The following is a 15,787-nucleotide window of genomic DNA, read 5'->3' as shown; positions in this document are numbered from 1 at the left end:
TGGGTAGGTGAGGCAGGTGAAGAGAGATGCAGTGAGTCCTTTCCTCCAGATGCCTGTGTGGACGCACTGGTTTTGAGCCACTGGGTACTTGTATTGGACTGTGTATTAGAAGGACGTGGCACTGTTCCTATCCACCCAGAGCTCACAGATGCAGAGGACGGTGGGCAGAAACAGGACTCAGATGACACACCATGAATGCAGTGTACACAGCTACATGAAATGTCAGCAGATGCCCATGGCAATAATGGCCTCCCTGGACATTTAGGCAAAGTTCTACCTTCCTAGACAGTCACAGGTGCTTTCTAAATTCATTCTGGCCATGTTTTAATACCAGATCTTATCTGCTGACTTCTGCGGCTTGTTTAAGACAGGAACATTTTGGTGACTGTGGCCGGCTTCCTGGGGAGAGCATAATGCTGAACACTGAACAGTGTCTCTTGCAGAATGAAGAGGAGGTCTTGGTGGAGTGCCGAGTGCGATTTCTGTCCTTCATGGGCGTCGGCAAGGACATCCACACGTTTGCCTTCATCATGGACACCGGGAGCCAGCGCTTCGAGTGCCACGTGTTCTGGTGCGAGCCCAACGCCGCCAACGTGTCCGAGGCGGTCCAGGCTGCCTGCATGGTGAGTGATGGCCTCAGCGAGACCCTCAGCTTTCCTTCCCTGCTTAGCTTTCATGCGCCATGAACTTGATTGAGCAGAATCGCTCATTTAAAAGAGAGCTGGGCGTAGATGTTCTGCCTGTAATCCCAGCACTCTGGGAGGCAGAGGCAGGATTAAAAAGTTTGAATGAAGCCTGGACAGCTTGCTGAATTAGTGAGAGCTTCTCTCAAAATAAAAAATTAAAAAATGGCCACAGATACAGCTCAGTGCAGTGGCCTGGTTCAATCCCAAGTATTGCCTAAAAAAAATAAAAACAGAAAGACAAATCAAATTTTTAAAGTTACTGAGTCAATTATGAGACACAGATTGCATCTCAAGAGGCCAGCACTCTTGAGTGAAGTGGACCCAGCAGAGCCAAGTTGTATAGAGACTCTAGTAGCCTTGGAAAGGGTTCAGATTTGAGGATTATCCTTTCCTGATCCCAAATTAATTTCAGTATGTGACCAGAAAATGCTGGTCATGCATCAGCTGTTACTGTTTGCATTAAGCTCAGCACTTTAGAAACAGAAGTGTCCCAAGTGGTTTTACTCCATGTGGTTGTAGTTTTAGATGCATTGTCTTTACATATTGTATTTACTTTATACCCACTAAGTCGGTGCTTGCAAAAGCCCTGTTGTATAGTTGTTAGCTCTGGTTTATTTATGAGAACCGAGGCTCAGAGAAGCTTGAGTGAGCTGCAGGTCACCAAGCCAGGGTGTTTTTCACCACGTAGATGATTTGGGATTGAAATACCCCCTCATTCACTCAACGCAGCCCTCTGAGCCTCAGTTACAGGGGGCACTGGGAGAGTGCCAGCTGGAGCGAAGAGCTGTGTGAACACGGGAGGACCTGGAGCCTGAGCCCGTGGACTGCAACAGTAGCAGCTGAGCTGCTGGGCCCACGTGGCAGGAGGCTGGCCGTGGGTCACGAAGGGCCTATGGCCCATGGTATCCTGCCCGAGTTCCAGGTGTTAAGCAGAGGAGGGAATTGATCATATTTACCTTTCTAAAGAATAGTATAGTACAAAAATAAAGCGCCATGTGAGGGTAGGGTGATCAACTCTGAGGCTGGTCCACGCCAGGATCACAGACTGGGGACAGATGGGGTGATGATCTGATAGGCGCCATGCAGGTTTGCCCTGGGGGGAGAGACTAGGCTTGAGGCCCCAGGTTAACTGTACTTAATTCCACCCAGCGTCTGCAGGCTGGAAAGCTTGGGTGAGCTCAGGCCTGCCTCAGTCTGATCCCTGCGTTGTGAAGTTTAGGTGTGGTGTGTGAAATGCAGAAACCCAAGTCCCATTTTAGTGTGGAAAGGATTACAGATACAAGCATGGGACTATCTGCGTTGACAAGGAACCAAGAGGAAAGAAAAAGGAGGCTATGGAAGTGGACAACTCAGAAAGTCCCACTATCAAAGGGCAACTGGTTTGCTCAAGGTCATTTGTGTTAGGACCAGAGGTGAGCTGCACTTTCTTAGCCTGAGGGAGATGAGCCAGCAGGCTCCATGACGTGGTCACACATACACTATGTGCTGATGACATTTCTGTCTGTGGCCATATGACAGTGGCATTTCTGTCTGTGGCAGTATGACATGTATGACAGTAGTCCATCGGATTATAATGAAGCTAATGAATTCCCGTCACCTACAGGGTATTTGTGTTTCATGCTAGGGGTTATTACAAAAGGGTCAAAGAGACTAGAAAAGAGGGAGAGAATTTATGAACAAAAAGTTAGAGTAAGTTAGGCTTAATATATTATTGAAGAAAAAGTGGTAATAAATTTGGTATAGCCTCAGTGTGCAGCATAACAGTGTTTGCAAAGTCTGCCGTGGGAGAGTGGGGACCTTGTCTTCGGTCACTCACAGATGCCTAGAACAACTTCCAGTCCTGCATCTCCATGCGTGACGTGTTTTTACTGTGCTCTGTGTCTCGATACACTGATGTCAGTGTCCCTGTCACCTGCAGGACTCAGAACAGTACCCTGCTCTCTGGTCTGCATCCCAGGAGCGATAGGCTGTGTCATCCAGCCTAGGCGCAGGTCTGGGCATGTACGCTGAGTCTTTTTTTTTTTGGTCTTTTTCATCGGTACCAGGGATCAAACTCATGACCACACACTTGCAAGGCAGGTGCTTATGCCGCTGAGCTAAATCCCCAGACCCCTACACTGAGTCTTATACAAGAACGAAAGCAACTGGTGATGTGTTTCCCTGTCTGTCAGCAAATGCATGGCTGTAGTTGCAGCAAGAATCTGACAGAAATTAGTGGTAAAGGAAGAACTGAGAAGAGACAGCCTCCTACCTGATTAGAGGGCTCTCACTGGACTTCAAAACCAGCCATGAGGCACCAGGAACCGAGAAGAGTGAAGCCTAGAGGAAGCGAGCTGAGGACCGTGTGTTGTGTGTGTTCGTTGTTTTTTATATACAGAACACTGCTAAGTTAGAATGAAGGAAAGCCTGGGTATCGTGGCCCAGGTCTGCAACCCCAGAAGTCTGGGAGGCTGAGGCAGGAGAATCTTGAGCCAGGGCAATTTATTGACCTTGCAAGACTGTGTCTCAAAAAAAAAATTAAAGGGCTGAGATGTAGCTCAGTGTGAAGGCTCTAGGCTCAATCCTGAGTAACTGCCATAGAACAGGAGAGAGGGACAGAGCGAATGAGAGAGAGACAGACAGACAGAGAAGGATAGGGTGGGAGATGAAAAGATAGGGATTGACTTTCATCTTAAAGATACCTTTGACATGGAGGAGGAGAGACCTTGTGTCTCTACTTACCACAGCCCTTTAAACAGGCATAGTACAGGTGCAGATACACACACACACACACACACACACACACACACACACACGCACGCACACGACTGTGGAGCCAAGATTGTGCCTGGGCGCTGAGCAGGGTGGGATGGAGGAGGCATGGAGAAACCCAGAGCAGGTGTGGGAATAAAGAACAGGGTGAGGCGCGTCCCGAGGCAGGCAGGGAATGGAATTTTCAATCAATCACAAATGGATGGTGGCTGATGAGATGTCCTGTGAAATCGCAACAGATCGCAGCAGATGGTTTTAGTTATAAAATGGCTTTCAGACTTTAATTATACATCTTAAATGCTAATGCCAATTAAATAATTAGCTTTATTACTAGTTGCAGTTCGTTCTTCATTCCCAGACTCATGTTCCCTCTTGGAAACAGCTTTTCCTCATTTGCTAGCTATTTTAATTGTATTAGAGTAATTAGTGCAGCAGCCAGAGTTGTGCAACCAACCCAGTGTAAGGCACATGGATAAATCAGAGGTCCCCCGTCCCACCCCAAGTCCGGCTTCTCTAGTGTGGTAGCTTTCTTCTTGATTCAAATCTGTGTGATTCTCCATCCAAATTGTCTACCTGTGGATTTATCCTGCCTGAAATCCAATATTAACACTGTTTGAACCTTCTTAATTTTTAGGTGTATGTCACAGCTGTGGGGTATAGACTCATCTGATAAAATTTTTGTGAAATTCGGAATAAGACAGAAAGGGATGGTATTAGTCAGCTTTTCCATTGCTGTGACACAATACTCAGCACCGACAGTGTAAAGGAGGAAATCTTTAACTCAGTCCATTCAGGGGAGTGTGTGTGTGTGTGTGTGTGTGTGTGGTTGACTGGCTCCAAGGTAAGAACCTCACGGTGGAAGGGTGTGACAGAGCAAAGCAGCACAGTGGCCAGGAAGCAGAGCAGGGGAATAAGCAGCGGAGAGGAAGGGCTGGGTGCACACACTGTACTAAGGGCTACATCCCCACACCCTGCCTGGTGTGCTCTACCAGTGCCTTGGAGCTCCCAAGCAGTCAAGTCGACGTAGCCAAGCTTGAGCCTCATGGGTCCTTCATGGAATCGGTCAGTTACTTTGATTCATGCTGTGCATATAGAGCTGCTGTTTGAATGCCAACTCCAGGGCCCCGTGTCACCACGCCTGTCTATCTAAATTCGTGCTTGAGATGTACGTGTCTTGAACTGTGATACAGATTAGCAAGACGCCTTCCACAGAGTAGATATAATAAATCACCCCATTTCGTGTGATTGAGTTGGGCAGGGCCAGTTTTCTGGGCCGTGGGGTGTGATGGGACACTGTGGCCCGTCATTCCTAGGGTCTTGCTGTTATATGCTTTTTAGGGAGTAACATCAACTTCTCCATAACTATAGGAAGGAACCTGTTAATACTAACTCAGTTTTTAAAAATCGGCTGTGGAAGTATTTCAGAGCTTTGATTAGGAAAAAAACACTGGGCAAGTTTTAACCTTTTTATCTAACTTTGAAGAATTAGTTGTTTTCCCATTAAAACGAATGTAGGCAGGCTGTTTTGTTATATTCCTGCAGATTGAAATTGTCAGTTTTTGTAAAATCAATCTATTTAAGATTTAGACCTGAATATAAAATGTGTCCTGAAACCTATGAATACACCTTCTTTTTTATTAAAGCAGGACAAAGGGATGGAATCAAACCCTGTATGTTGCTAGGCCTGTGTGAGGCATTCTGTGAGTATGCCTTATACAATCATAACACCCTCTGTAAAGACTCTCACTCTTTAGCCCCTTTACAGTTGAGAAGACTTAAGCTCAGAAGGTTTAATAACTGCCCGGCATCAACAACTTAAAAGTGATAGCCAGGCAGAGTAGCACATGCCTGTAATCCCAGCACTGAGAGGCTGAGGCAGGAGGATTGCTGTGAGTTTGAAGCCAGCCTGGGTTATGTAGTTCAGGACCAGGCCAAACACATGGTGAGACCCTGTCTCAAAAAAAAAGAGTGCCAGAGCCTGGCTGCACCCTGCGTCTCTCAGGAGCTGTGGGCACTGCCTGACATGCGTGTTGCCGATAAGCATCCTGTGAACACCCTGTCCTACGCTTTCCATTTTCCTCAGCTCTCAGACTATGAGGTGTAACCCTCGTAGCCTGTGAAGACAGAGAACAAGTCAGGGATGGGAACAGCTGCGAGGAAAAGGTGGCCAGAGGCAGCACACCTTCATTGGGCCTGATGAATTTAAAACACGTTAAAAATAAAATAAACTCTTGGATTTTAGAGCTCAGTTGTTAACTTTTTGGAGTCAGCGTATTGGTGAAGATGTAAAGCCCTATTAAGGTAAAATAACATGGCCTTGAATATCTTCTTTGCTTTATTTCAGTTACGCTATCAGAAGTGCTTGGTAGCCAGGCCACCTTCACAGAAAGTCCGACCACCTCCTCCACCAGCGGACTCGGTGACCAGAAGAGTCACAAGCAATGTAAAGCGAGGGGTCTTGTCCCTCATTGACACTTTGAAACAGAAACGTCCTGTCTCGGAAACACCCTAGCTACACACGTGCAGGCACTCTGCTGTCTGCCGAAGACTGAAGAGCTCCACTAGAGAAAAGGAACTGATCCCCAGCCTTCCATTCAGTCGCCGAAGCTTTGTCTGCAGAGAGTTTATCTGTAACCAAACAGTGTTAGACAAGCATGTTCTCTGTCTTGCCACCACCATGTGATATGAAAAGAAGCATGAATACTTTTTTTTGCTGTAAGTTACATCATGAGCAGTGGAAGGTCTCTCTTATTGTACATATTGTGGACGTGACTTGGCTTCACACGGGAAGAGAAATGTGGCCACGGCCGCCTGGTGAACTAACACTGTGTCCTTGGAGCTGATGATGCCGGAGTCTGTTTTTCCAGCTTCTCAACTGTGTCACCAAGCAACTCTCAGTCCTGCAGGACCTTGTCCATTTTCAGCCTTGGAAACACGGGGATCGCTGCAGAACAGACGCCACTGAATTGCTGGAAACACAGGACGGGTTTTAGTTTTCCATAAAAATTGAACCTGTTGGTTGACAAAATTGGCTATTGGCATCAGTGTAGCAATCAATGGGCAGCTTTCCCTGACGAGCTGTGACACGTGGACCCCATTTCATGTCTACCGCTGTTTGTGGGATGTTAGGGGGGAAAAGTGAACTTCAAAATTAATGAAAATCTAAATTTAGGGAATTAAAATCGAACAAAAACATAGCCTTTTCAGATGGTTTTCAAACTGATTATTTTAAAAAAGAGATGAATAAGATCCTAATGCATTTTGGGTGGGATATATTCCAAACTTCTGCCTTACATTGTACAATGCAGCTAGAGAATTATAGTTCACTATGGTCATTCTCTGCACAAACATTAGGTGAAATATTCCTCATAAACCTCTCATCCTTAGTTTGACAATTAGCCAATATGCAATTTAGAGTTGAGGAAATGTCATTTATATCAATCATTATTATTTTAGATTTCCACTACCACATTATTTTTGTTAGTACACATCAGAAGGTAAATGTTCTGCTAGAATTCCCAATTTAGCTCATTTGTATTCTATTTTTTTTTGTCCAGAAAGTTTTCTGTCCATTACATATTGTCCATGGCAACAAATTACATTTAGTTGAAGCTTTCTTGAACTTACGTATTTAACATTAGAATTTGTTAGATCCAACAGGATTATTTTAAAATTTATATTTTTTCCATTTTATTTTAAAGACTTAAAATTTTCATGTCAGAGTGAAGTATACACAGGAATAATGGACTATTTAACAGTTTCCCAATATAACGTTTTCCTGCTTTTTATGTGGTTGAGAAACTTAGCTATAAAGATACACAAATTTAGATTCCTGTTGACACTGTTTTAAAAGGAAGTTGCTAAGGTGATCCATCTCAATATTAGTCTTGTTTACTTTGTAATGTCAAAATTAACGTTTACAACATCCAGTTTTAAAAGTAACACTTTCCGTTTATAGACGGCTTTGTACTCGTCAAAACGGTTTCCATATCCTTATCACATTTGAGCCTTATATGGTAGAAAGGTACTAGACACATTGAAGAAGTAAAATACAGTACCAAGAGGCTAACTCAGCAGGCCTAAGATCTCACCAAAGCTCATGAGGGCGGCGGCAGGACCCATGCCTCCAGCCCAGCTCTTGTGCCCCCCCCCACCCTTTCCCAGTGACTCTGGGCATCCACAACGAGCAGACATGGAGACTGTCACTGTCAGGCGGTCTCAGAATTCTCCGCACAGGCAGGGAAGCCTGGCTAGGTTACTCAGGCAGTGGCATTAAATCCATCACAAACGAGCGCCTTCTCACAGTTTGGGGCTGCTTGCTATGCTGCGCCTCAAACGCGCTGCAGAAGGCCGGCATCCAACACGGTGCACCCTGAGTATTTTCCAGAGGTGATGGTCCTTGTGGCAGAGGTGCTCCTCACCATGGCCTTTACCTGCCAGAACATGATTGCAGGAGTAGGAGACCTGTGCCTGCCATGGAGGGGGGTAAAGCAGGGCAGGCAGTGTCTGCTGACACCCTGATGTCGTAATAGAAATAATGCTACTTTAAAATTTCATCATGCACAGCGCCTGCTTGGCAAGCGCAAGGTCCTGAGTTTGATTCCAGGTACCAAAAAAAAAAAAAAAAAGGAAAGAAACGCATTGTGCTTCTCGCCAACTTGCATATTGTTCTCTCTGAAGTAACCAGTGCCATTGTGGGCAATCGCTGCATTATGAAAATCTTACTGTGCCCTGTGAATTGCTGTTCAAAATTCAGTTGGGATGATCTTTCCTCTTGATCTCCCCGTGAGACATTTTAGTGTGACACACTTCAATAGTCTAAACAAGTAACCCACTTTTCTACAGGAAATCGCTACAGAACCTGCTTGTTCATTTTTTAAGGCATATGTTTGTTTGTTTTCAGGATCAAGAACACTGAGCTAGCTTTAAGTAGCAAACTGATTTATATATGCAATTATAGGATGCAGTAAGATGAATGATAGCCTTTACATGTCAAAAACTTTACTGCAGATACTTTGTTTTGAAAATGGCTTTGCATACTAAATGCAGATTAATTGTGTAAAATTTATTATGTTAAACAGTATGTTCAGACACTTTCTGCCATGGCCAAAAAGTCTGTGTGAAGTATGTGTGTGTCTGTCCGTGAAAAGATGCCAATGTTTTACCTGGGAACTTAGTAGTGACACTTCAGTTACCTATGCATTCTTTATATTTGTGATTCGGTAAACAGGCAGCCATGTTCACTATGCCTTGTATCTCTTATCATTTTTTAAATTAACCTGTTAACTACAGCTTAAAATATTTTTATTTTATTTATTCTATTTTTACTGAAATATACTGGATATTACGTCTCAATGTATCCAGGCCTAAGTAATCTCAGTGAACTATACGTTGCCTAATGGTGGTTTTGTAATGATTTGTAGTCACATTTCTATTGGAATATGTAGAAGAAAAGGCAAAATGCTTAAAGTTCCTTTTATTTTATAAGAGCAGCTAGCTAGACGCAGTCCTTGGCCACGTCAAGAGCAACAGCCAACATGCCTGTGGCTAAGAACTTCACTTTGTAGACTAAAGCACTGTGCCGTGCTTTTTTATAACCTTCACAGCGCGTGTGATTTCATCAAAAGGTGTATACATATATCCACCTCCCTTTGTTCTCACCTGGTTATGAGATCACCCAAAATTAACTAGGGCCATCATTTTTTGTCTGTCTTACTGCATGCAGGGACATTAGACTCATTTCCATTAAAACAAGTTCTTGGTGATAAACTCTTGGCACTGCTACTTTTTTTCAATCCATGTTCTGAGTTGAAGATGGACACCTGTAAGCATCCATGAGGCCATGTACCAGCAGCTCCCAAGCTTGTTTCTTGAAACATTTGTGTCAATTCATTGGATGAGCTTTGCAACACAAGATGCCCTGAACAACACAGAAAACACATCCCTAACTGATAGGAGCACAATTTAACAGGACCATTAGCTCTCCAATTGGCCAGGCTTAACCTAAATCACATCTAACACAGGTTTACCGCCAGTAAAATGAAGTTACTGCAGCTTCAGGGCAAAGATTCTCACACCACAAAGAAGCAGTCCCTGGCATTGGAGCAGCCTGTTCGCCCCAAAAGGACATTTTATTTTCCTTTTTTAAAACCCCTTTTGCTGTTGACCACTTTTACACATTTAAATGTAATGTGTTGTGAGAATAAACTTAGCTGCATAAAGATGTTCGGCTCATTGATCTGACAACTCAGTTGTATGTATGAGAAATAGAAATATACACGGCATCTCTACACTAGTCATTTTATTTTATCATCAAATGTTTTAGAAATCCAACATGATTGTAATGAAAGATTCAGCTCTGATTAATGATTGTGTCTCTCTACCTGGTAAGAAATGGAAAGTAAATTTTGAGTAATTACCCGGGCTTTGTTTGGTGCTGTGGAAAGACAGCAGGCGTTCTGGACACAGAAGCCTACGCAGTCACCAATGTAGCAGTCTTTCTAGAATTAAACTGTTTGCACAAGGGAGCTTATTAGGAAACTAACCAGAGAATGACGGACAGAATGTATAGGCGCTAAATCCGAAATGAAAGGTCGCTGGGAACTCGGCCGTGGGTCAGCAGAAGTGCAGACCCGAAAAGCGAGGGACAGGGACGCACCCCCCCGAGTTCTCTGCTGTCAAGGCAATGACTCAAGGAACAAAAGTTCATTTTGGTATTGCGGTTTTCACAGTTGTAGACGGTTTCAGATAAAAACCCAAATTTGTTATTGGAATATCTAATTATAGATTGATTGTTTTAGACTTTTGCAATACTTTTAAAAGTTCAAGCAACTGAAATGCCACAGGAAAAGACCCATATTATCAAGTCTTTACTGAAATTCTTGTTTTGCTGTTACCCTTAAAAAGTTACCCTTTTTATTCTATCAGTGTATTTAAATAACTGGTCTTGTCCTCCTTAAAAATTCTCAATGAGTAAAATTCAGGTTTCATTAATGAACAGTTTGGTTCAGAACCTTCATAAGCTTTTAAAGAGGAAAACAATTTAGTGCCAAGATGGACAGCTGGAGATGTGAGTCTGAGCTGTGACATAAGTCCCAGGTGCTCTGGGGATTAGAAAGCACCCTGGGCTATTTCAAAATACAGCACAGAAAATGGACTGGAAAATGCAGATCCCAGACCTGTTACTTTCAGACATGGGACACTTTTCAGCCTTGGGTAGTGGGGAGGGCAGGAAAAGGGTAAGGTTTCTCCTTACTGAACAGTGCTAAAGTGGCTGCAATGCCCTGCTGTGGATGTTAAGGTGCTCTAAATCAGATGTGGGTGGAGATACAGCATGTTTCCATGCTGCAATTTGAAGTACATCATTTCTGATACTTTTAGTAAAATAAGCTGAGCATTTAAAACATGCCTGCATTTTTTCAAGAATCATAAGTACCATAACAATTTTGGGATTTTAAATTATAAGGCTGATTCAAGTAAAACATCTTTGTTCACTTAAAGACTGTCCTGAAAAATGTAAATCTTCAGCTAAAATACAAACAGTACTGTGAAAATGAAATTAATCACTCTTCTTCCCACTTCAAGAAATAGAATATTGAGCTGCAACAGACCTAAATATTCCACAAAAACCATGTCACATAAATTGAGCATTAAGAGTTTACTAATACTTCCACACAACTGAATTCTGGAAATAAAACTTTAAACGCAAACTATGTGTCTGAACTTTTTTTTAACACTTAAGATTTATAGTCGTAAACTTCCTGTATTTAATGTAGAACAATTGCTGAGATGAAAAAATTTAGTAGATCCAGAAATAATAATCATCACAATATTTGTAGACAATTTGTAGGCAAGTAGATTCTGGAGGAATCTGGCATTTAGGATAATTAACAATGCAACATTTTAATTGTGCATCAGAAATGATTTACCGAAGTTTGATTACTTGCCATTTGAAATGACTCGCACATTCTGTTCTCACCTAATCTTTGAATAGAATCAGAAATCTTTATGAGTTTCTTCCACAACCAGGTATCACGGCCAACAGTTTTGCTCCTTTTCTCCAAATTATGAATATTTAGGTGGAAGTTTGCTCACCGCAATTTTCCCAAGTGTTTGGCATAAACAGGCAGAAGGCGGGGAGGGCAGTGTTCAGTCTACTCAGGTGTGGGAGGCTCTGCCCACAGAAACGTTCACATTCAGCAAAGTGAGCGCCACTTTCTGCTCAAGCTCAGTATCCTTACAAAAATGCACATCACTTCCTTGTTTCAAAAATAGTTTAGTACTTAAGGAGCAAAGCAACTCTGATTGTGATTTTCAAAGTTCAGCTCCAGCTGCCTGGAAACTCAGGTGCGCTCCGCAGCTGGCGGGAAGGACCCGTGTGTGGCGCCCATCCTGCTTCCTGTGAACATGCAAAGAGCCCTGCCTGCTTTCCTTGGAGCCTGCCAGCGCTGTGACCCAGGGAGGAGGCTCCCAGGAGCAGGACGGAGCCCACAGCTCTTGGAACACATCAGCGCCCGCTGCTGGATTCTGCTCTGCGCGCGCTGCATTGCTGTTTCTCAGCTTCCTGCGTTCCTGGGAGGTAAAAAGACACTGAGCGCCGAAGGGGTGAGCATCTTGTGCAGCTACGTCTAACCTTCCAAGAGCACCGCACTGTGGGGAAAATCACCGGTTCCCGGCCACGGGAGAAGGGCGGGACGCTCAGAGCCACGGCCGGGAACGCCGGGGGCGCCGCGGCAGGGCGGGCGGAGAGTTTTCCTTCAGCTTCTCCCCCCCCTCGGAGGCTGATGGGACGGACGGGGGGAGGCTGCCTGGCGTGACCGCCTTGGATCCAGTCCAGCGGCAGAAGACGTGTGGAGCTGGCATCTGAGCGCGGAACCCCGGGGAACCTGAAAATGGAAGCGTCACCGGGGGCAAGACAATCTCCACGGGTTTCAGAGCAATGACTTTGCTTTCCCGTCGAGGTCTCCCCAACTGTGCCTGCCGGTCCCACCGCCTGCAGGGGCAGGAGCTCTTCGTCGACGTTGGACGGTCGACGTTCTTGGTCGACGTGGGCATTGGAGAGCTGGCGGCAGGCTTGCTGGGTTTTCTGACCTGGGGGGAAGAAGCCAGATCTTGAGCCACAGTCTTCTGTGGAAGAAATGATTTTACCGTCAGCGGCTCTGGTTGACTGGGGTGTGCTTTATTTTCTTGGCTCAGGAACTCGGCGATCTTCAGTTGGATGCTATAATTATCACCAGCAAGAGCTTTGGGCAGTGAGGTTTTTGATTTCTTCCTTTTCTTCTCCCGTTTCGATGATTTTCCCAACTCAATCCCCTCCAGCAGACCCTTTGCTGCAGCCCGGGCCAAAACGTCTTTCACAGACACGGCCTCAGATGGGTCCCGCTGCAAGGAAAGAGGCACTGGTTAGCTTGAGAGGTGGCTCTCTCATCGTCTCCGCAAAGGGGCCAAAACACTCAGTGCTCCTGGGTGCTGCTTTTGGGGCTTTGTTTCCCAATTCCAAAGCAGGCCCTGGGCTGGGATTTTTCTTTTCCTTACCTCTCTTGTTAAAACAGAAAGAAAACACCCGTTGGTGAGCTCAGATGGTTCCACTCTGAAAAACTTATCGGTGCACAATTGGATTTCTTTCAAGGAGCACAGTGGAAGGACAGGGGGACTGAGCCTGCGACAAAAAAAAAAAAAAAAAGAGCAGACATCAAACAGCGTCTTCCTCCCGAGAGGGGAGAAAACAGTTTGTGACTGTTTCACCAATCATTTAAGTAAAAATTAAGCTCTAGTATTTCATATTAGCTCATAATTGATCATATTTTCCAAGTTCTCTATCTTTTAAACAGTTATGCTAGAATAACAAACTTAACAAACTAAAACCTTTCCCAAGTCACTAATTAAAACATTATCAAGCCAGGTAAACAGTCACAAACGTCCAACTTCAAATTTTCATACTTTTCCACATTAGCAAAATACAATGCTTTCTTCTTTTGGGTTACTTTTTACACAGCTACAATATAAAAATACAATGTAGCATTTAAATGACATTATTCTTCTAATCACTTTCCAAACACTTTTGCAGTGGAAAAGTTATAAACTATTCAAGAAAGCACATAACAAAGAAAAGGCTTCATGTCAAAAAATAGGTCGCTTAATCACTCATAAATGTTTATAATAAAATTTGGCTTTTATATTTAATTTCTAATTTAATAGTAAATTAATTTATGAATAAGTCATTCTTATATTTCCTTGTGTTTAGAATTAAAACATTTAATAACTCAAAGCAATTAAATGTTATTCCTCATGAATTAAAATAATCAGGAAATTTTTAAAAAATATTTTGTTTGTTCTGGCCGGGGATTTAGCTCAGCAGCATAAGCACATGCCTGGCAAATGCAAGGTCGTGAGGTCCATCCCTGCTACAAAAAAAGAAAGAAAAGTGACAAAAATATTTTGTCTGTTCTGAAATTTAAAGCCAACTTTGAACCTATATTTATTCATGATTTGCCTACATAATGCAAAGTACATGGGTAAAAACTCCTGAAGAGTTTACCATTTAGTTGGGGAAATCAGTCAGTTTACAATAACGTTAAGACCAAATGTGAACGCCGAGGTGTGGCAAGACCCTGTAGGATAGCAGGGATAGGCGCAGTTAATCCTGGCCACGGGAGACGGGGATGTGAAGGCTGCAGCAGGAAGAGGCAACATGCGTGTCCTGAAGAATAAATAGGTTTCAAATAAAGCAGACAGGGTCATTTTGGACAGAAAGCATGAGGAAAGGCACAAGTGCCATCAAAACACGCTCAGCTGCAGCAAATGTGTCATGTGGCCAGGCATCAGGTCAGGAGAAGTAGAGGTCCCTTAGGAAGGGGGCACAGGCCTGTCTGCCAATCTGGCCACTGCTGGAGCTAAATACATGGATGGCGACCATGGTGGTAGATTTAACTGAAGTGAAAAAGCCCTGCAGACTCTGAAGGTGAGAGAGCTAGTTGTTCCTCATCAACCTCGTAGCCAGCCAACAATTTCTGAGGCCAGTTCTTACAGGTTGAGTGTCCCTCCTCCAAAAATCTAAAATCCAATATGCCCCAAAATCCAAAAGGTTTGGATGATGCCACAAGCAGGAGAGTCCACATTTGAGATTGCAATGGTCACAGTCAAGTTACAGACACACTAAAAATATCGTATAAAGTTACTTTCAGGCTATTTGTTTAATGTGCGTATGAAATATAAATGAGTTTTGTTTATTGGCTTGAGTCTCTCCACAAAATACCTCATTAGGTATATGCAAATATTCCAAACTCCAAAAAATTCTAAAATCTGAAACACTTCTGATCCCATGTATTTTGGATATGAGATATACAGCCTGTATATTTAGTCTCTAAATAAATAGAAATTATTTTTAGGAACTTATTCACTTATACATAGATAGAGAATATGCGATGAAAATAATTATTTCACACTAATCTGGAATATATTTAGCTTCAAAATGTAAATATGCTGATATAGGCAATTCTTTTTAAGATAGCAAGAGACATTATGGTAACCATTGTTCATCGCCTTGTATTTTGTTTCTACATCATGTATTATGTCCATCCTTTTGATTTGACTGACTCTGTTTTGTTATGTCACATTTATTTGGTTTTATTCTCTTCAAAAAAAGTAATAAGAACTGTGGGAGTAATAAAACTCAAAATGTGTAATTGTCATTGTACAAAAGAGGAAAAGAAAGTGCTCTAAAGGATATAACTGCATGTATATTTAAGTGTATAAGATAGATAACCATATTACTGAGTTTTGTTGGATCATTGAACAGAACTGTTTGCAGTCTCATTGTTTGAATGTCTACTTTATATGCTTTAATTTTGTAACTTGAACAACTATTTATAAGATAACAATATGTAATCTATTAACTAGTGATTTCCTACTGTTTATTTTTTCTGAAATTCTGTATAACTTGTACCCTTTTTCTGTTTTTTTTTTCTTTTTTTTTCCTTAAATAAAATTTTTTTTAAAATGTAAATACAAAGGTTCGGATTTTTGTTTATATAAATTTACTGAGACATTACTAGAATTTAGCAGGGTTCCTGGAACATATTAGGTATTCAATAAATATTGAATAAGACTATTATCTATTTAGCTACATATATGCTGTCTTATTTAAATGATAATATGAATCCATTATTAAGATTAGTCAGGCTACCATTCAGAAATTGTCCCTACAAAATAATTTCTAAACCCTAGTTTACACCCATTTCCTTTTCTCTTTTTGTTAATTGCATGGCGTATTTTCTTTTTGTTTATTTCTTAAGAGTTTGGAGGGCAATTTTTAAAGTGAGTTGTGGATCGTGGCACCTCCGTGTCAGAGA

The 15,787-nt window shown here is 42.7% G+C and overlaps 2 protein-coding genes across 12 annotated transcripts in view; one reads left to right on the top strand and one right to left on the bottom strand.

Moving 5' to 3' along the window:
• Apbb2 (amyloid beta precursor protein binding family B member 2) overlaps nt 1-11,146 on the top strand; it is a 304,656-nt gene extending 293,510 nt beyond the window's left edge. For all 11 annotated transcript variants that reach the window (XM_063240604.1, XM_013154279.3, XM_005004490.4 and 8 more), the window contains 2 exons: nt 444-623; nt 5,782-11,146. In XM_063240604.1, the coding sequence (XP_063096674.1) occupies nt 444-623; nt 5,782-5,949 (348 nt within the window). In that variant the 3' untranslated portion in view covers nt 5,950-11,146. The remainder of the gene's footprint in view (nt 1-443; nt 624-5,781) is intronic.
• Nsun7 (NOP2/Sun RNA methyltransferase family member 7) overlaps nt 9,587-15,787 on the bottom strand; it is a 44,988-nt gene continuing 38,787 nt past the window's right edge. Inside the window, exons 11-12 of the mRNA XM_003471547.5 lie at nt 12,972-13,095; nt 9,587-12,818 (exon numbers count right to left, since the gene is read on the bottom strand). Of these exons, the coding sequence (XP_003471595.2) occupies nt 12,135-12,818; nt 12,972-13,095 (808 nt within the window). The 3' untranslated portion in view covers nt 9,587-12,134. The remainder of the gene's footprint in view (nt 12,819-12,971; nt 13,096-15,787) is intronic.

The sequence above is a fragment of the Cavia porcellus genome, unplaced genomic scaffold, assembly GCF_034190915.1.
Source record: "Cavia porcellus strain 051 isolate PalLab524CR breed Dunkin Hartley unplaced genomic scaffold, mCavPor4.1 scaffold_30, whole genome shotgun sequence".
Classification (NCBI taxonomy): Eukaryota; Metazoa; Chordata; class Mammalia; order Rodentia; family Caviidae; genus Cavia; species Cavia porcellus.
The sequence above is the reverse complement of the archived record's forward strand: the minus strand, read 5'-3'. Positions and strand labels throughout refer to the sequence as shown.